This window comes from Podarcis tiliguerta (assembly GCF_965153285.1).
Source record: "Podarcis tiliguerta genome assembly, chromosome: 14".
Classification (NCBI taxonomy): domain Eukaryota; kingdom Metazoa; phylum Chordata; class Lepidosauria; order Squamata; family Lacertidae; genus Podarcis; species Podarcis tiliguerta.
Window position 1 is genome coordinate 6,345,705 of NC_139547.1, and position 20,920 is coordinate 6,366,624.

At 47.5% G+C, this 20,920-nt stretch overlaps 1 protein-coding gene across 2 annotated transcripts in view; it reads right to left on the bottom strand.

Moving 5' to 3' along the window:
- The window catches only part of UNC13C (unc-13 homolog C), a 133,179-nt gene that overhangs the window by 76,680 nt on the left and 35,579 nt on the right, over window positions 1–20,920 (bottom strand). For both annotated transcript variants that reach the window (XM_083412926.1, XM_083412925.1), the window contains exons 5-7: window positions 15,721–15,799; window positions 8,197–8,268; window positions 425–644 (exon numbers count right to left, since the gene is read on the bottom strand). In XM_083412926.1, the coding sequence (XP_083269052.1) occupies window positions 425–644; window positions 8,197–8,268; window positions 15,721–15,799 (371 nt within the window). The remainder of the gene's footprint in view (window positions 1–424; window positions 645–8,196; window positions 8,269–15,720; window positions 15,800–20,920) is intronic.

The window sequence follows — 20,920 nt, forward strand, 5'->3', positions numbered from 1 at the left end:
CACGGGAGGAGCCCATGCCCCAGAGCTGGGACACCCATGAGGCAGGGTGAGGCAAACGCTGTGGGTGGCAGGATCCACAGGGACAGCAGATCCCGATGTAGAGCTCTCTTCTTCCCTTGTTTTTGGTGTGGATCAGGCATAGGCAAACGCAGCCCTCCAGATGTTTTGGGACTACAATTCCCATCATCCCTGACCACTGGTCCTGTTAGCTAATGCTGATGGGAGTTGTAGTCCCAAAACATCTGGAGGGCTGAGTTTGCCTATGCCTGGTGTAGATCTTCTTACCAGGCGGGGTGAGGGCACCATTTTGCTGTTTGCCTCAGGTGGCCCTACCGTGCCCCCCACGCAAAGGAGGAGGGGCAAGCAGCACTAAGAAGGGCAGGAGCTGTGCCCACACCAGGCAGGTGCCCCTCAGACTACTCACTTTGCAAACAGTCCGCGTTGAGGAGATCCTGGCACTTCTCATGGCACTTGACCCCACACTCTGTGCACCTCATTCCCTGCCGGGCGATGCCCCAGAGGAGACCCTCGCACTCGTAGCAGTAGGTGGGGGCGGTGGCCGTCCACACTTCAAAGTAGTGTGGGGTGGTGGAGGACATGGGGTAGATGAGGGCCTGAAGGGTTTTTTTGAAGACGTGCATTTTCTGAGGGGACACAAAACACATTCAGACACATCAACAAAGCGGCTCACAGTTCCCAATTGGCTAAGTATTGCAGACCTCCTGTTTTACAAAAGCCAAGCCATGGACTCCCTACCTTTGAAAATTTCGATCCCTGGGGTAGCTTTGGTTATGGGAATGGCGCCACAGACCTCCTGGGTGGGGTCCGCAGGCCAACAACTGAAAACCACTGGTCTAATCATTCTTTCATGCATGTTCAAGTTCCTGTTACAAAGCTTTTGCTGAAACGCTGCAGAGCATGTGCCTCAGTGTGAGAGGCTCTCATCAGCTGAGCTCTTGCTGACTGCTCTGAGGCAGTTGGAAGAGGAAGGCAATCAAAAGCACCACAAGGGCTGGTCAGGCATTGGTGTGTCTTTGCAGAGAGAGTTGGGGGCTGCCCAGTGTCCACACCAGATTAAGGGCAGTGCAGTGGTTTTCCCCACACAGGACACTGTGCCAAGGGGGCACATAATAATAATAATAATAATAATAATAATAATAATAATAATAATAATAATACCACCTATATCTATACAGGTACCTACTGAGAAAATCTATAAAAAGACAATAGTATCAGGAATCTGTTCTCTCACAGCACAGGAGACCCTTTTCCCCTGAGCCTAGACATCAGCCCCTGGCTCCTTGCAATCTCTGAGACGACTGCAGAAAAACATGTCGCCGGAAGGAGAAATGAATGGTGATCGGGCAGCCATTACAAAGACTGCAGCCTCACATCACTTATCCCACGCTGGCATTTCTGGTGCTTAAGAGACACCTGTGTGGGCTCCTGGGGGCAGGGAATCAGCTCCCCAGAACGGCTTCCTTAGATGGACAAAGCAGGGGGCTGGCGGATGTCCCCTCCTGTTCCTTCTTCCACAGCCCCCTGACTCATTTGCCACACACAGGCTCTTGCCTCTGGGGCGGCACATGGTGACACTTGCTCAGCCCACGCCGTGGCTCTTTGCCATGAGAGCAGGGGAGCAAAGCCAGCTGCTGGCAGGATACCAGAGGTCCTTTCTTGCTCGCTTCACTCCCAGTGAAACCCAGTGGCCTGGACCAGTGACTCCACCATGTCTCAAGGACTGTGACACTTGCAGGCCAAGGAAAGTGTTCTCTGTTGTTGTGACGGCAAAGGAACTCTCTGATCTGAACGCTGTGCCTTGAGTGGCTCCATGCTAAGTCACAGGCAAAATCTCCTGCTTCAGATGTGAAGGGGTTCAGATGTGATGCTCCTGCCCATCTATCTCCAGGGTGCTGATTCACACAATCCACTAATTAGCACCAGAGATGGTCTCATTAGCATCGAGAGCGAGTCCAGTGCTAACAAACAAGGCCCCTGCAGAGCAGCAGATCATCTGCCTTGCCTTCTCCGGCTCTCCTAATGGCACCCTTCGGTCTGCTTAGGATGGTTTCCTGAGAAGGAGCTTTGAGTCAGCACTGGCTTCCCATTGACGTCAGCTAGAAAAGGCACTACTATAGGGATGCTCAGCACTTGAGCAGTTTGGGGGCTGATCCGGCCCGCCTCTGATGGTGCTTGGGAGCATCACAGGAAAACACCTCCATAGAAATATATATATGGGGGAAACACTCCAGAGAGCCATTGCTGCCAAATGCAAACTGGGGCAAAGAGATTGGTAGAGAAAACAAAAGCATCAGCTAGGAGCATTGCAAGAGAGCAGCGATTGCTTTTTATCACACACAGCACACCGAGAAAGGGCTAGGCAACACCTGGGCTTCTGCAAAAGAGAAAGGGTGAAATGTGCTTAACGCATTGCAAAGCTATCACGTAAATGGCCCTCATAAATTGTTTCCAAGCTAATGCTTAATTTTGCATTCCAGGAGGTTTGGGAAAGGAATAACTAAATATGTTGATAGCCTAAAATGTGAAGGCACACTGGCAGATGACAAAGGGGAGAACGCTGGGGAAATGAGCAAGTAAACGCTCTGGGGGAAACTCCAGCAACCTGGAATCAATGCCTGCCGACTGCACTCGTCTTCCTAGGATCAAGCAAGCAGGCAGCTGCCGCTTATGCATCTCCCTGCTTTATTATTATTATTATTATTATTATTATTATTATTATTATTATTAACCGCCCTTCATCAAGAGATCCGCAGTTCACAGTACAAAAGACAAGATAAACAATTAAACCAAAAAAACAAAGCATTAACACCCCCACCATTTATCTCCTTCATTCCCAGTTGCAAGATTCCTGTAATATTTTCTTTTGGGGGTGGAAAGGAAGCTGTTTGATATGTTGCTGCTGCTGCTGCTGGGGGTGGGAGGGGGCTCCTGCCTGCCCCCTTCCTGACTTCAGTGGGGAAGGCGGGAATGAAAGGTCCTCTGAGTTGGCAGGTGCTATCTGGCAGAAACAGTGCCAGGCCTGTGTCTGTATGGAGGAACGGGAGCCACGAGAAATTATTCCCAAATTATTATTATTATTATTATTATTATTATTATTATTATTCACTTTTATTTATACCCTACTCTCCCCAGCCAAGACTGGGCTCAGGGCAGCTAACACCAGTATAAAAACAATTGATTGAAATACAACTTAAAAACAAGATTAAAATACAACATTAAAATGCAGCCTCATTTCAGTAGGAACTCAAATAAAAAACTTTTGGGGGGGATGAAAACGTCAAGTCTTCACTAAGGCCAACTATCCAGACTGGTCTTACGTGGGCCAGAAAAAAGCCAGGGAAGTCCCCAAATAGGAGTTCCATCACAGAAGGAGAAAGGAAAAAGGAAAAAGGAAAAAGGAAGAGGGGGAGGGGATCAATTTGATTCCAAGCCAAAGGCCAGGGGAGACAACTCTGTCTTACAGGCCCCGCAGAAAGAAATCAGAAAGAAATGACATTTGCCTCGGAGATGGATTTCCAAGGGCAGAGAAAACACTCAGATTGAACCGTGTTCCAGACACAGCTATTGTCCCTGAAGAGTTTCTGTGCCTTTAGATTCAGGAACAGGAAAATATTTGATGTGTGAAGAAAACCTTGGCACCTGATTAGTGCGACTGACAGAGGGGGTTCTCGGTTGTTTTACTGACTATCCAGACCAGGCTACGAGGCTTTATGGGAATTTGCTGAAGAAATTTCTGGTTAACTATCTAATCCAAGGGCTATGGCTGCCCTGTAATGTCACACTCCAGAACATGGGCAGCAGCTATTTAGTTATTTATTCATTTCATACAATTTATAGGCGGCTCAATTGCAAAAAGAAAAAGAAAAAAGCACACCTCCAAGCAGTTTACAAAAAGATTTTTTAAAAATACGATCGAGGGGAAAAAAAATCACAATTATACTTCAAAATGTGCAAAAGTTAAAATATGAAAGCAGACAAAAATTACCTCAGCTTTCTAAGTATCTGGGTAGGTTTGTCTAAACAGGACTAAAGACCTCCAAAGTGCATTAATCTCATACAATGACTTAACAGAGATTGGGATGGAGCATTTCTTAGTGAACTTGCATATTATACCAAAAAAAATAAGGATCCAAATAGGTTTAGCCGACATTGGACTTTATTTTCAGCCACTGGAACCCAAGAATTCAAGGTCATGTCCAACTTTTTTCTTCATCCTCAAAATTATGAAGTTCTTCCTTAACGAAACATTTTGTTCTGTGCTCTGTTGTTTTACTGTTCTTATATTGTAATTTCTTTCTCTTTTCTGTTAGGAAACGCATATGAATAAATCGATTTAGTTCTCTCTGAAGGCAGAGGAGACCCTGAGAGGGTTTTGGAGGCCATGGCAAAGGGGTGTGTGGAAGCTCTCCTGGGGGGTTGTTGTGAAAGGCACCTTCAACCCTAATGTAGTCTTCTAGGGCATGGGTAGGCAAACTAAGGCCCGGGGGCCGGATCTGGCCCAATCGCCTTCTACATCCGGCCCACCGACAGTCTGGGAATTTACATGAGTAGAATGTGCCCTTTTATTTAAAATGCATCTCTGGGTTGTTTGTGGGGCATAGGAATTCGTTCTCTTTTTTCCTTTCAAAATATAGTCCGGCCCTCCACAAGGTCTGAGAGACAGTGGACCGGCCCCCTGCTGAAAAAGTTTGCTGACTTCTGTTCTAGGGGCTCAGCCTTCAAGGTAAAGCCAAGTGGGAGAAAGCAGCCAAGTCTTCTTGAGTTAAAAAAAGAAATGAATATTCTATTTACGAAAGTATAGAGCAAATAAAATTAGATAGAGAGGGACAATCAATAGAAGTCTTGCCAAGGAATTTCAGGCCTGGCTGCAATCAATAAGCCAGACGCCCAAGCGGTCGGGGGGGGGGGGGTGTTGCTCCTGATCACACTTATGCAAGTCAGTTTGGAGAAGGAATGGGGGAGGCAGCAAATAAATGGGCGAGGGGGGAGAAACCACCAGCAAACATGGATCAGAATGATGCTCTGCATTGCACGGTGTGGACTGGAAGAACCCTCAAATCTACAGTTCTATGATTCCATTCTACAGGTGGCTGGGGAGGGGGTAGATCTTGGGCGTGTATGTCTTCTACTTTTTCTTTCTGGTCTCAGAAACTCTCAGCTGTTGAAATCATACAGCTGGAAACTTACCGTATTTTTCGCCCTATAGGACGCACTTTCCCCCCTCCAAAAATGAAGGGGAAATGTGTGTGCGTCCTATGGGGCGAATGCAGGCTTTCACTGAAGCCTGGAGAGTGAGAGGGGTCGGTGCGCACCGACCCCTCTCGCTCTCCAGGCTTCAGGAGAGCCGCAGCACCAGCCCCACAAGGTCGGGGGACAGCAGGGAGGCGGAACGCTGCCATCCCACTGTCTCCCGATGTGGTTTGTAGGCTGACGGTGGGGAGATGCGTGCAGAGTGGGAGGAGGACAGAGAGACCACAGAGCAAAGCTCCGGGGACAGTTGGGAGGCGCAGCGCGTCTTCCCGTTGTCCCCGGACCTGGTCTGCAGGCGGGCGGCGGGGAGAAGAGCGCTTCTCCCTGCTGCCTGCCCCGCAAGCCCCTGGGGGGGAAATGATTTTTTTTTCTTTATTTCCCCCCCAAGAAACTTGGTGCGTCCTATGGGCCGGTGCGTCCTATGGGGCGAAAAATACGGTACACCAGATGAATTGGGGATTTCAGTTTCCCTTGCACAAATATTGAGCAGGGAAGTTAGAAGCGCAGTTTGACGTGGCCCAAATCTTTGCAAGCACAATTATTTTTATTTTATTTTTAAATTTCTCTAGGGGCTGCATATACATATACATATGTAACAGGCTATATGATATTCTAAGTGGAATACCTTCCCTACTGAAGTGAATCTTTCGCCCTCATCAGTAACTTTAAGGGAAACTCTAAAAACATGAACTCCTCTGGCTGTCTGATCTGTTCTTGGCAACCCTGAAATTATTAGCTCTCCAAGCAGGGGACTATGTTTTCTAGTAGTTTTTAACCAGCTTTTTAGAAGGCTTAAAACTGTATTTATAAATTTTAATTGCATTTGCTGCTCTGGGCTCCTTTGGGAAGGAAGGGTGAGATATAAATTAAATAACTCAATTAAATAAATGTGCATATGTAAAATAGGCTCAGGTAAGGGTGGCTGAAGTCTTGGTGCTGCGCTAAATCGCAGGGGTGGCGTATCCAGAAAAACACGTGGCTTTCTAGGACAAAGATAAATTACTCTGGTTAAAGGAAGCAGACTTTGATGTCGATGATAGAAGTCTCTTTTTGGAGCTATTTTATGCCTTCTTCTACATCTTCACAACAGCCATGTGAGGTAGGTTAGGCTAGTGTTGACGACTGACCCAAGTTAAGATGTGAGAGAAAAAAATGGATTTAAAATAAGAAATTGCACATTTTCTGGTTCTTAAGGTTACTAAAATGTTGTTAGTTTGTGTTTTGAAACTGCACATGCTCAGATAATATTTTCTGTACTCCATAAAACATATTATTAAATAAGTTTATGTTAAGTTTTTGAGATATGTAAATGCATTCCTTTTGGAAGGGGGGGGGGTCTTATTTTGGGAACTGCATTAGCCCCCACCCCCCATCTTAATCCAGTCTTGAACCATCTTCAAAGTCAGCCATAGTTCAAAATTCTTGTGAGGAAAAACCAATGAATATTTAAGGTAAAGGGACCCCTGACCATTAGGTCCAGTTGTGACCAATTCTGGGGTTGTGGCGCTTATCTTGCTTTATTGGCCGAGGGAGCCGGCGTACAGCTTCCGGGTCATGTGGCCAGCATGACTAAGACGCTTCTGGAGAACCTGAGCAGTGCATGAAAACGCAGTTTACCTTCCCGCCGGAGCGGTACCTATTTATCTACATGCACTTTGATGTGCTTTCGAACTGCTATGTTGGCAGGAGCAGGGATCGAGCAACGGGAGCTCACCCCGTTGCGGGGATTCAAACCGCCAACCTTCTGATCAACAAGTCCTAGGCTCTGTGGCTTAACCCACAGCACCACCCATAAATATTCAGAACATAGCAAAAAGCTATCCAAAAAGATAGAAAGCAATCAAACTGCAAGTTGGGGCAGGCTATCTTATTCCTCTGCACCAGAATTTCTTGGGCGATTTCACTTTGCGGGCATCATTTTCCCCAATTGCCTGCTTCTGGATTTCCGGTCCTGACACACACTGTCGAGAGACAGGCAGCTCCTGATCTCAGAAGGGCCTCGTTTCACGTTGTGCTTCACCTTCCTCACGGAGCCACTGTGTGGCTTCCAGCACACAGCCAGCAGATGCTTCCCCTCAGCTGCTTGCACAGCCCCCGCCCTCAGGTGCCTCTCCTGAGCAGTCAATTTAGAAGCCAGCCATGTGCGTGAGCCACATGTGCCATTGGTTGCAAGGGATCTGCTATGGAATCCATGATTTGCCAGAGCCAAATGCTGCTTTCATTTTCACTCTGCCACAGCCCAACTTTCCAAACTGTGTGTTGCGTTAGTGTGTCGGCTGCAGTGGGTAGGTGAGTTGTGCGAATGATACCTGTGCTCCTCCCAGGGCTGGAAAGGGGTTAGATTAACCTCTGGTTTGCTACAAAAACTGAACTACTATATTGCAAAATGATGCATGTCTAAAAAGTGTATCACTGACATGAAAAGCTTGGAAAGCTCTGTTCTTAGGGGAAGCATTGTTGTGTGTGTATGGATGGATGTGCTAGGAGTAGCCACCTCCTTATCTGACTGAGTGCTTGCTATACAAATGTGGTCAGCCGTAGACCACTGGCACTGGGGGCAGAGAGAGAAGATGCCGAATGGACCTCTAAGAGCTGGGTGGACCTCACATGCACCCAGGGGAGGTTCTTCAGCTGCTGGCCACCTGCAATCTCTTGCTTGACTTTCCTCCCAGAACAGACATGGAGACAACTGAGAGAAGAGGAGGAGCAAAGCTCTTGGCAAAGCTCTACAGGCAGGATTAACCAAGATGACCACACAGGAGACAACTTCAGGAAGACTATGACTTTCATAAAGGGTAGCCAGGAGAAACATCACAGCATCCAACAGAAGGGGTTAAATACTTTGGTGAATACTTCCTCCCCCCCGAATTTAAAGGAAGCCAACCCGCCCCTTGAAGAAACACGTTAAGCAGCCCCCTCTCCTACCATCTCCTCATTGTCGATTGACGTCCGGATGACCATGGCTAGCGAGATCCCTGACTTCCGGGTTGCAAGAGTCTGTGGAAGGCAGAAGTACACAGAGGATATAAAATTTACAGCATGTGATGGTCTAAAAGAAAATGATATAAAAATGATATATCAACGGTATCTATTACCAAGTAAATTGGCAAAAATGTATAAAGCTAAATCAGGTAAGTGTTGGAAATGTAAAGAAGGTTCTTTTTATCATATGTGGTGGTCTTGTGGTAAGGTTAAAGCTTACTGGGAAGTGATATACAATGTATTGAAAAAGATGTTTGAAATAACGTTTGTAAAACAGAAGCTTTCGTTTGGGAATTATAGGGACAGATCCACCCAAACTGTATAGAAATTTATTCATGTATGTGACTCCAGCGGCAAAAATTGAAAGATGAAGAAGTCCCAGCAAAAGAAGAATGGATACAAAAACTTGCGGAATATGTAGAAATGGCGAAACTTACTGGAAAAATAAGAAATCAAGGTAACAAACTTCTTATAAAAGAATGGAAATGATTTATGGAATATTTATGAACAAACTGTAAACAGATAAGAACTTTGGCAGGATTATTGTAATAACCTGCAGTTTTATAAGAGTAAATATTTAAGGTAGATGAATAAATGAGCAAATTAAGTTAATTTGGATATGCAGAAAATATTAAAAATAATTTTAAGGAACAGCAGAAAAAAGGGGAAGGAAGTCGAGTTTTGAAATGTTAAAATGATTATAAAATTATTGAAATGTACAAAACTGAAAATCATAAATTGCACACACACACACACACACACACACACAGTGAGTCACTGACATGGGCAACCACGGCTGATGAAGGGCTGGATGAAGCAGGAAGGTGTGTGTATTTGGGGAGTCTTATTCAGGGGGGTGGGGAGCAGGGTTACCCTGAGGTAACAGACCTGCGCCCATTTTAACTGCTCAGAGAATATTTCAGCTCACCCCCTCTGCCTTGCACCTCTCCTGCCCAACAATATCTCCTCCAACACTGTATAATCTCTAGGACCAAGATGAAAAAACCCAAAACCCTTTACTGAACTATTAAGCCTTGTCAGTTGAATTTCAAGGCAAAACTGTGATGGTGCCAACTTGCTGAATTCAAATAATATACCACTTGCTTCCAGCTCCATTAAAACATCTAAATCCAGGAGCGATTGTGAGTGTTGAAAACAGTGGAATTCAAATGACGGGTGCATCAAGAAGAAACTTTACCCTGCCAAGCACAGAGCTAGGCGGATTAATCCCACCACCCACTGCTCCTAGACTTCCTGGCTGCTTACAGGGTCTACAGATTGTCATGGGAGAGGCGCAATCTGCCTGCCAGTTCCATTGCAGAAACTCTCTTACAAAAAGGAGTGGATCTGGGCCAGAGGAAGGGTCTCCAACAGAGCCACTGGGGTGCCTTGAAGGATATTTTAAAAAACAAACAACAACAAAAACAACAAAAAACACACCCTGCTCTTGCTAGTCTGCCCTGCTGCCTTGATCTCAAGTCAAACAACAGGCAGACAGATCCACTTGCAAAGCCCCCTCTCAGTTCTGGGAATTTGCCTGCGCCCAAGTTCAGCTCAACAGCTTAAAATCCCAGCATCGTTGGATTTACAGATCTGGTTGTGAGCTGACTTAAAGGCTACCTTAACACGAGAAACTCCCCACAATCTTTTCTTTGTGGGGACAGTTCACAGAGCTGTGCCACATGTCCTCAACCAAGTTTGGGTCTTGGAAACCCACCATCTTCACACCTGGCAATGCAGAAGAGACGGAGAATCTGTGCTGACCTACTGCAAAAATGATGGGAAACAAGTCAACTGAATTCAATGGCCGTATTTCAGAGGATTGTGAATGTTCTTCATAATCACAAATCACAATTGAAAAGGGCCGTTTCACAGCGTGAAGCATTCTGTATCAACCATTTTCATGTGCACTAAAGATAAAAATGGTCCACGGCAGAAAGCCGCTATTAGCCTCAGATTCACGTGATTGTTTACTCCAATCCTGTATTACTAATGCTGCATTGAGGGCGGTGTCATCCTGCTCAGAGTTGCTCTCCCCATAAGCAGGACCATCAGGGGACTTGGATGCCAAAAGCCTGGCTCTGGCTTAAGTGAGTTGTGGACAGCAGAAGCCCCTGCACTGGAGGCCGAGAGTTCGGATGACTGTGAACTAATGGCATCGCTTTAATACGGCTCGCCATTTAAATTGCCTATATTTTAATAAAGCCTCTCAGTGTGTCTCTCTTCTTCCGTCTGCCCAATTTTCAATGTCTCCCTTGACAATAGTTAAACTTGCAGAGGTGTATAATATGATTAACGCCATGAAACTAATTATGATGTAAGAAAGAACCTCTGGCACGGTCGTATTTGGTTTGGTTCATTATCAGTGTGTGACGGTTAATAAATGAATCTCACAAGTTTCTGTTTGCAAACTCTCAGCAATTTGGTGGGATCATGACGCTAATTCACAATTAATTTCCTCGGCTAACCATTAATAATGAAATAACTCTGTTTGCTTGTCAGCTTCCATCTCTCTCTTTTATTCCAATCAACGCAGCACATTCATGTACAGAAATTACACAGATTAGCTTTTCCGCAACAAAGGGAGAGATAGTGAGCAGGCCGGATGATGATTCAGTCCCCAAAACAAAGGCTTAACTGCCCAATTTCAGCCCTCAATGCACCACTCCTGGAATGCTGGGTGTGTGTGTGTGTGTGTGTCACTTTTGAGAGATGCCACAAGGATGGATGCTGTCTAGGGACCCTGTGGGGAAGGGGATGGGGTGGACCCAGAGAACTGTGTCGGAGCATGGAAGGGAGTTTTAGACTTCTCTTTGTTGCCCCCCACCTGCAATGCCACATGGCAACTCCATTTTGAAGCTGAGGGGAGTTTCAAAAGCTGTTTGTGATGAGGCATGGAGTTGGGGAGAGGTCTGCCAAAGTTCATAATCTCTTGGCTTGAAATATGCATCTTGATGATTCATAATGCTCACCTTCAAACTGAGGGGACTCACTGAGGTCCCAGAGTGTTTCCCTCGCTTAGATTTCGAGCTGGGTTAGAAAACCCCTAACCCGATACAGGGTTGCCTTCAGATGTCTTCTAAAAGTCAGATAGTTGTTTATTTCCTTGACATCTGATGGGAGGGTGTTCCACAGTGCAGGTGCCACCATTGAGAAGGCCCTCTGCCTGGTTCGCTGTAACCTAACTTCTCACAGTGAGGGAACTGCCAGAAGGCCCTCGGAGCTGGACCTCAGTGTCCAGGATGGATGATGGGGGTGGAGATGTTCCTTCAGCTATACTGAGCCAAGGCCATTTAGGGCTTTAAAGGTCATCACCAATACTTTGAATTGTGCTTGGAAACGTACTGGGAGCCAATGAAGGTCTTTCAGGACCGGTGTTATATGGTCTCAGCGACCATATGGGACAAATGCATAGGTGCAGAAGAGGAGGGTTTTTTTCGGGGGGGGGGGGATGACAAAAGTCCCATTGAACCCTACCATGTCCATCTCTCTCTGTGAGTGGGGGTGCTGCTTGGGGGTGCTGTGGGTGTTGCGGTTAGGCTGCAACTCAAGGAAGCTGATTTAGATGCTAGCCAGGCTCACAGCACCTCCTCTGATGCTTTGGAAAGTACGACAGAACCACCAATAAATTCAAAAGGTAAAAGGTTAGTCAGAGAAATCTTTTCACCCTCCAGGGCTTGCATGGACTGTTAACGATTATATAAAACCAGCAACCACGAAACAGCGACACATTTCCCTTCAGAGAGATGTGGAGCCTTTCGTGACGCTCTTGCTGCGCAGATGGCAGGCCCCTCAAAGGATTCCACCTGAACCAAGTGGACAGTGTGGGAGGAGGGGGAGAGAGCTGGGAGAGGGCTCCATGTTGCCAGAAAGGGTCTCTAAAAAGGGGGGGGGCACCAGAACCCGCAGGAGACAGAAACTGGTTTGCTATGTCTCGCGCCCTCAGATCGTGTTATGTACTGAGTTGAATAGGATCCAAAATGCAGCAGTCTGATTGGTCCTAGAACAATAGGATTCAGAATGCAGCAGTCTGATTGGTCCTAGAACAATAGGATTCAGAATGCAGCAGTCTGATTGGTCCGCAGGAGCCATCCAATCCAACTCCAAGTGGAAGTGAATCCGCAACCTGATTGGCCTACAGGAGAATCCCAGAAGTGGCCAATCACATGGGGCCCATTGTGTAAATAATGTATATAAAGCAGACATTTCAGGGGAACTTCCATTCCTCACTACTATGAGCTGAATAAAGAGCATGCAATCCACATTCGACTCTGAGTATATTTCAGATCGCAACAGAGGCCAGGCTCCTCAGGTACCAGCCCTCAAGCGCTCCCCAACCCTGCTGCCACACAAGGGCAGACCCCCCTCCCCTCCCTCAGCTGCCTCCTTCCCTCCTTATGGCTTCATGGAGTGTCTCCACAGGAGTCCCACTGCAGCCAGAAAAATGCTTTATGGGCCTTGAGCAGGAGAGGCGGCAGGGACTGACCCCCCCCCAGCTGCTCAGGGACCAGCAGAGAGAACAGGCTGGTTCTCTTGGGGAAGGAAGAAAAGGAGGGGGTGTGAAGCCCTATCTATTTTGAGACGGAGGACCCAGCAAGGCACCTTCGCCCCACTCAAGCCTCCTTGCTAATCTCCTCCAGACTGCCTTTTACAAGGAGGAGGAATGTACATAATTATGTTTTTATAAAATATTTATCAAGCTCATATGGAAGAAATTGGGTAGCACGCCTTTATCAATAATTGAGACTTAAGAGAATCATCATCTGTTGGGGGCTGAGCAGAGGGCGAACGGAGCTCACCGTCCCCCCCCCCCCCACCAGAGCTTATCCTGAGTGAGTTTTCTTATGTGTAAAGAGGCACGAAGGCATCTCAGCAAGGGCATTTCAGGCCAGTGCCATCAGGGCAACTGGCGTTGGCTGGGGGGTGGGGGAGCAACCTGAGAAAGGGTGGAAAGAGAATCTGTAGGAAGAGCCCGTGACGACCCCAGACCTTTCACAGGTGCCAACCATTCTACAACAGAGGCCGTGGAAAGGGGCCTTTCCTAATTCCATTTAATTAGAAGCAGCGTTCTGTGCCAAGGTGGGCTCCCAGCAGGAAGGCACGGATCCAGGATACCTGCTCCCTTGGGAACCAATTGCCCCTCCTTGCCTCTCCCCAAAATGCAGGAAGGAGGGCAGAGGCAGAGTCCAAATGCTCAGTGACTGCATGGTTTACAGCTCCTTTTTGTGGGGGTGGGGTGGGGTATTTCTCTGCATCTGGCTAAGTACTACTGTGGGCTTATCCACACTTGTTGTCCCACTCTATCCAGGCACAGGTCTGTGCTTAAAAGCTCCATGTCTGAGCATTGACCGGGGAGGGGGGGGGCGTGTTGCCCCAGAGCTTTCCCTATGAAAACCTGCTCTTTAGCACTCCATCGGAGTAAATGTCAAGTTGACTTTTCTGCAGATTGCCATTTACCCTGAATGAGCTTTAAAGAGTGGGGTTTTTTTTTGGGGGGGGGAGCTCCAGAGCAAAAGCAAGGCATGGATCTGTAAAGTGTAGAGTGTGCCTGGAAAGAGCAGAGGGAAAGTGTGGCTAAGCCCTGTGTCAGCAGCTTTTGAGCCCCACATTGGGCAAAGATCCCTGTGTGTTGCAGGGGCTGGATGGCTCCCGGGGTGCCTTCCAACCCTACAGTTCTACAGTTCTATGATTCATGCACAGATACAGCCTTGTAGCTCAGAACACCTGAAGAAACATGTCTAGGAAGTCCCACTGAAATCAGCAGTGCTTACTCCCAAGTAAGAGGGCAGAGGATTGCAGCCTCGGGCCCACCTCTGAACAGTACAGACATGGCAGCAGACTGCACTGCCAGCCCCAGGGTGTACCACCCAGGCGAATCATTTCAGGGCTCCGACATCCATCATCTCCTTCTGAAATAGGTCTCAAAACTCTTTTGCAAACCCATTTAGCACTAAAGTGCCGCTTATGATGAGGCAATTCTCTTCCGCAGCAAATAGCTGCCCTGGAACACAAAAGATTAATTATGACATTTCAAAACATTCATCAACAGAGAAGCACTTACCATGGCCTGGGAAATCCAGCGTTGATGAGGAAGAAATTAGAGAAAACATTAATAGTCAGGTGTTATTGGGACGAGGCAAAGCAACACTTAATAAGCTGATTGGTATCTAAGCAGCAGAGAAACCACATTAACTGCCGGCATTTATTTCTCCATTTCAGAAACATCCATACAGGCAATTGGACGGATCCATATAAGAAGAGACTCGGGAGAGAGAAAAACACAGAGGCCTCATGGTTCACTTCTCCCTCTCATGAGAACAACTGCAACTCAGTTAGTCCAAAGCACAGCTGTACGGTGGCACCTTGGTTCCTGAATGGCTTAGTTGTCAATCAAATTGGCTTCTAAATGCCGCAAACCCGGAAGTGTTCCAGTTTGTGAACGTTTTCGGAAGCCGGACGTCTGACGCAGCTTCTGTGGCTTTTGCTTGCGTGCAGGAAGCTCCTGTAGCCAATTGGAAGCCACACCTTGGTTTTTGAACGGTTTCAGGAGTCAAACGGACTCCCGGAACAGATTAAGTTCGAGAACCAAGGTACCACTGTATTGAGAAAGTGGCAAATGGTAGCAAACATCTGATTGCAAAGGAACGATAATACAGTGGTGCCCCGCAAGATGAATGCCTCACAAGACGGAAAACCCGCTAGACGAAAGGGTTTTCCGTTTTGGAGGTGCTTCGCAAGACGAATTTGCTATGGGCTTGCTTCACAAGACGAAAATGTCTTGCGATTCCTGGGGTTTTTTTCCGCTCCCCACCCCCTTTTTCTAAGGCACTAAGCTGCTAATAGCCTTTTAGCAGCTAATCCGCTAATCCCTTAAGCCTTTAATAGCCGCTAATAGCCGCTAAACCGCCAATAGCGCTAATCCGCTAATTGGCTTGCTTCGCAAGACGAAAAAACCGCTAGACGAAGAGACTCACGGAATGGATTCTTTTTGTCTTGCGAGGCACCACTGTATTGTTTTATTTGGAATATCTTTGGGGGACTCTCAGCTACTCTGTAACCTCGTTCACTAGAAATCTGGACTCCAGATTTCTCCCAGAACTGAATATAGATTCCACAGCTAATACAGAGAAGTGCAAAACAGACACATCCATGTGAAAAAGTCTGCATTCATGTAGCACGCTTATTAGGAATGGGAAGGAGACCAAGGTGACTCTCTTGCGGTCTCACATGTTGCCATAGATCACTCCCACTAGATCACTAATAGTTGGTCATGATGACTCCACAGGTTATGTTGTTCTAAGCTTTGCTGGACCCTACGCCAGGGTGAAGTCAGCCCCCTCCTGCGGGGCTTGCTCACAGCTTAATTCCAAAGTGAAGGAGGGAACAGCACAGCCCTTGTGACCAGGAAAAGCAGGTGCCGGTCATTGCATGCAGGGGCGCATGTTCAGCACAACGCCAGGAACTTACCACATCTCTGACGATGGGGAACGTCTTCTTTCGGCGCAGGTCTGGCATGCTGTCAATTCCATACAGTGCACTGTTGGGGCTGAAGAAGAGAGAAAATATGGGCTAATATGGAAAGAAACATCACAAGTGTTCTCCATTGGTTTTTAAGAAACATTCTTTCACAGAATCACACAGTCGATAAGACCAATTAAAAACAGCCCTGCAATGTCTGAGGTTTGTGAAAAAGAGATGTGAATGACAACAAAGATCACATTGGCCCTCTGAGCTGCAGCATCACATTGGAAGCTCCTGCACAGCTCTAATCCAGGGGTCAGCAAACTTTTTCAGCAGGGGGGTGATCCACTGTCCCTCAGACCTTGTGGGGGACTGGACTATATTTTTTGGGGGGGAAATCCCCCCCAACTCTCCCCTCCCTTCTCCACAGCACCGGGCGAGCCCCAGTGGCTGCTTACCTGCGCCTTACGAGCGGCAGGGGCTGGCAGCGGCGGAGGGACGATGAGCGGCGCGAAAGGGCTGGCTCCAGAGAGGGGCTGCTTAAAATGGTGCTCAGCCAACCACAGCTCAACAAAGTCCAGCCCCCTTCCTCCTCTAGGCAGGGTGGGGAGAAGCCAGGAGGAGGGAGGGAGGAGGTGTGTGTGTGGGGGGGGGGAATGGTGCAGCCTAAATGATCAGAATCCCCATGCCGATCCATGCGGAGATTCCCGAACTGACTGCGGGCCAGATCCGGTCCCTGGGCCGGGTTTGCCAACCCATGCTCTTATCTATCTATCTATCTATCTATCTATCTATCTATCTATCTATCATCTCTGAAGTCCTGCTGCTGAGTCAGTGACACACTTTCCGTAATACGACACTTTGTACTTCACTGCACCAAATTCGAGCTTGGAGGCAGGATGGATGTGCAGTTGGCATCCAGTGGGGGAACGGCATTGGGGACATCTGATGTAAAATAAAAGAATACAGAGTGCCAAAGTCTTTCTCAGTAAACTGACCTAAATCCATTTAAAACCAGTTTTAAAGGGAGGGGAGGGGAAGCATCCGACTTTAGTTGGACTAACTCATGACAGAGGTGTGTAAGGGCTTCTCCACACTTCCCCTTCCGCTGTGCTTTCCAGGCACGGTCCTCACGTCAAACCTCCATCTCCAAGCGCCCTTTTTGTTACTCCAGAGCTTTTCCTGTGAAAACCTGCTCTTTAAATCTGTATTGGACTGCAACTCGCTGAAAACCCGAATTGCTGCTGTGCTTCAGCTTTCAAGAATGGGTTTTGGCGGGGGAAACTCCGGCGCGAAAAGAAGAGAGCTTGGAGACAGAGTTTTAAAGCACGGACCTGTGCCTGGAAAAAAGCGGGGCAAAAGGTAAGTGTGAATAAGACCTAAAATTAGGCATGGTGCCACACAGAATTATGGAGTTGGAAGGGACCACAAGGATCATCTAGTCCAACCCCCGGCAATGCAGGAATCTTTTGCCCAACCACAATGCTGAGATGAAGAGTCTCGTGCTCTACCGACTGAGCTGCATGGAGAAGGGGATGGGGGAGGCATTGTTCTCCCTCTCTCATGATAACTCAGACCCAACCGGGTTTTCCAATGAAGCTGCATATTGAAAGATTCAGGACAAAAGGAAGGATTCCTCCACATGGTTAAACTATGAAACTTGCTCCCCCCAAGATGTCATGATGGCCACCAACTGCTTGTGGGCTTCCCATAATAGGCATCTGGTTGGCCACAGGGTGCTAGGCTAGATGGGTCTCCTCTGGCCTGATCCAGATTCAGGGCTCTTTGGATGTTGCACCAGTTTGATCTGTGCATTTTTGGGTCAGGCTTTGGTTAGGTGTTGAATGCAACAGTAAAACAAAGGCTGGCTGGTGGGGGTGGCAATAACTGTCCTGTGGCTGGCCGAATCTTGCCAGGGAGCAGCAGCAGGTCTTCCTGGCTCTTCTGCTACAGCTGAGAATCTGCTGCCAACTGAACCACCTACGTTAATTTCACTTATTTCAAGCTGACCCTTGCAAAAGCAAACAAGGGCTAGCTCCCTTCTATCCAACTCAAGCACAGGGAAAACAGTGTAAAGAAATGCAAATAGGAACATGAAGGAAGTGCAAATCTCCCACCGCAATAGGGCAAGATCCAAGATTCAAAGCCGCTGCAGTCTTTTGAGCACCAACTGGTCAAATCAAAGGCATCCTTTTCCCCCACTGGCCCTCTGTTTCCCTCACTGGCTGCGCAGTCTTCATTTCCCTGACAAATATGCAACTTTATCAGCAACACAGAACCAGCTGGTGGGCTCCTCTTTTGCAGCAGCACCCAGAACAGAGACTCAGCTGTGCTCCCTCCCCAGAGAATGACCGTCCATTCTGCATTTTCCTAAGGGAGGGACACAGTCAGCGCGGAAGATGGCGCAACGATGCCTTGATGCCTTGCCAAAACGGAGCTATGTTAAAAGTCCACTAACATGTGATAAAGTATTATTATTCCCTTACTGCTGTAAGCGAGCTGTTTTTTAAACAGTTCTCGCACAAGTAGAATAGCAAGAGCATAAGTTTGTCCCTACACCAGACATCATTCGTGAGAAGGGGCGGCCTCCTGGACAAACATTGCCCCGCAAAGGTGGTCAGCTATCGAACCTGGAGGAATTTGTCTCTCCTTTCCCATTGCTATTTCAGTCTGGGTTGGCTTCCAGATTTCGGAGGCTACCAGGCAAGAGAGACCATCTCTAGGCCCATGAGCAGAACATTTCAAGGGTCTCTCTCTCTCACAAGCCACACCTCATGTCAAAGTTTGCTTCAAAAAGCTTTGTTAAAAGAATTATATGGTGTCATGAATAAAATGCATGTTCATAAGGGCACAAAGTAAACAGACATACATAAGTGCATAAACCACGTCTGAAATAGTACAGAGAGCAATGCAGCAGCCATGTTTGGCCTCTAGTCAATCTCAGGGATCCCCTCAAGTCACATAGCAGGAAATTCCTGATAGGTCACCCCTCTGCGACAAGTATCTGTTGAATGGCAAAGCTGACCTGTCAAAAGAGCAGATATCTATGTGTGAATGTAACAGGTCCTTGACAATGGATTCTGGAGCCAAGGTATTCACCATTTCAAAAGGATGTCTCTAATGGGCCAGGAAGGGCAATTATCAGGCATCTTTGATTGACAGATTTGTAAATAAGTTGGAGAGACATGAACTCTGAGCATGATCTGATTTACATGTACAACTCATTTTGTAGAAGTAGAAGAAGAAGAAGAAGAAGAAGAAGAAGAAGAAGAGTTTGGATTTGATATCCCGCCTTTCACTCCCTTTAAGGAGTCTCAAAGCGGCTAACATTCTCCTTTCCCTTCCTCCCCCACAACAAACACTCTGTGAGGTGAGTGGGGCTGAGAGACTGTGACTGGCCCAAGGTCACCCAGCAGCTGCATGTGGAGGAGCGGAGACGCGAACCCGGTTACCCAGATTACGTGACTACCGCTCTTAACCACTACACCACACTGGCTCTCATTTTGTAATGTATCTATGACATTTCTGGGGTGGTCTATCCCAATGGTTTAAAAATTGTAACACACTTTTGTTCTGGGCCCCTCACCTCCTTGCAGGGAGATGGTTGCAACAGATCAATGAAGATCAACAGTTTGCCTTGCCTCCTTGGTAGCCTCCAATTGAGTCTCTGACCAATAGCAGACCTCAAGGGACCCAGAGTCCCTTGATGGGGAGTTGGGCTGTAAAAGCCAACCTCAACCTTCTTACAACAACTTCAACTTTGTCTCCTGAAATGCCAGGGATGATGACATTCAAGAATTGGGGTTAACCCTGATACGGCACAAGGATGCTGCTGGCCTATGTGAACCATCCTGTAATGATGGTTGATGATATCCCCTATAGGAGAACTAGCACCAAGGGAGGAAGAGGAGGGAGGATCCTGTGAAGAAGGCCAGATCTTGGTCATGGCCACCACTTCTTATAGTGCCACTACTCCCAGGAAGTCTCATGAAACTGCCAGCGCTCTCCTGGGGTCTCCATGAGACCTGACATCAGCCAGACAATACATGAAGCCATGTAGCCAATCAGATCTGGTTATGGGATGATGCTGGCATGCCACATTGAATGAGAAAAATGCCTCCTCAGTGCAAAAGGGCAAACATCACCACCTTGTTTGGCAGCCCCTCCATCCCAAAACTGTTTGACGCAGGGCCTGAATTTTTCATGAAATTCCCTCTCCCTCCCCTCAGTTTTGGCTCAATCCTGCAAACAACAACAACAAGCAAAACAAACAAAAGGCCACCCATCAAGATTTCCACCTAAATCATAATTCAGATTATATCAGGCGGAGTAATTTTAATGTTAGTGCAGAAGTGGAAGAAACACTAAGCCCTGCAAAAGACGGCAGGATGGAATTATACAGAAGAGCCTATATTAAAATGCCATGACAGAGACTGCTTAACTGTCTTTCCAAAGGGGATTAAAGAAGCTTTAATAGCAAGCAAAAATATCAGTCCAATTCCTCTGCAGCGGAGCAGTCATTATCGCCTCCCATCATGCAGGCTCCACCGAGGGGATGGGCCGGATGGGCCCAGGAGTGAGAAGCCAGCGGGCGCTTAGAGCCAGTGGGCTGCTCATGCCATAGGAAAATGCGGGGCAGGGGAGGGAGGAACCGGGTTTGCTTAAATCCACTCATCTCTTCTGCTCCCCATTTGCATCTTTATTAGCACAGCTAATGCTGGGATTATCCTGCGTAACTTTATGATGCTGTCACATGGGATGCTGAGTGGCTGCCAACCACCTGCTGCGCAGAGGACCTTCTGGGACCATCCAGGCTGGGGAAGGGCCAGCAGGACACTCTCCTTGGCCAGCCGTCCTTTGCCCTGGGCAGCCTTGCAGAAGACCAAAGTGAGCCGGCTAATTGCACCTGTCTGCACTGCCATCTCTCTGCTTTCCTGGATCACTCTTCTGCCACACAAGGCAAGGAACTGCGGGCTACATCCTTCCCCAAGTTATAAAGCTTTGGTTTCAAAGAAATCATGCTTCTAATGTCCAGTTATTGTTCTATAAAGAGCTGGTTCTCCCGCAGACACCTGCCCCAGGAGACTGATCCCCATGTCACTTGGACGAGACTGAGCAGACCCTTTGGGCCTAGAGATTTACAGCCAAGTGGTAAGGAGGGTTTTACATGCAGCTTGGCATATTTATTTCTTCCATTTCCAAAGTG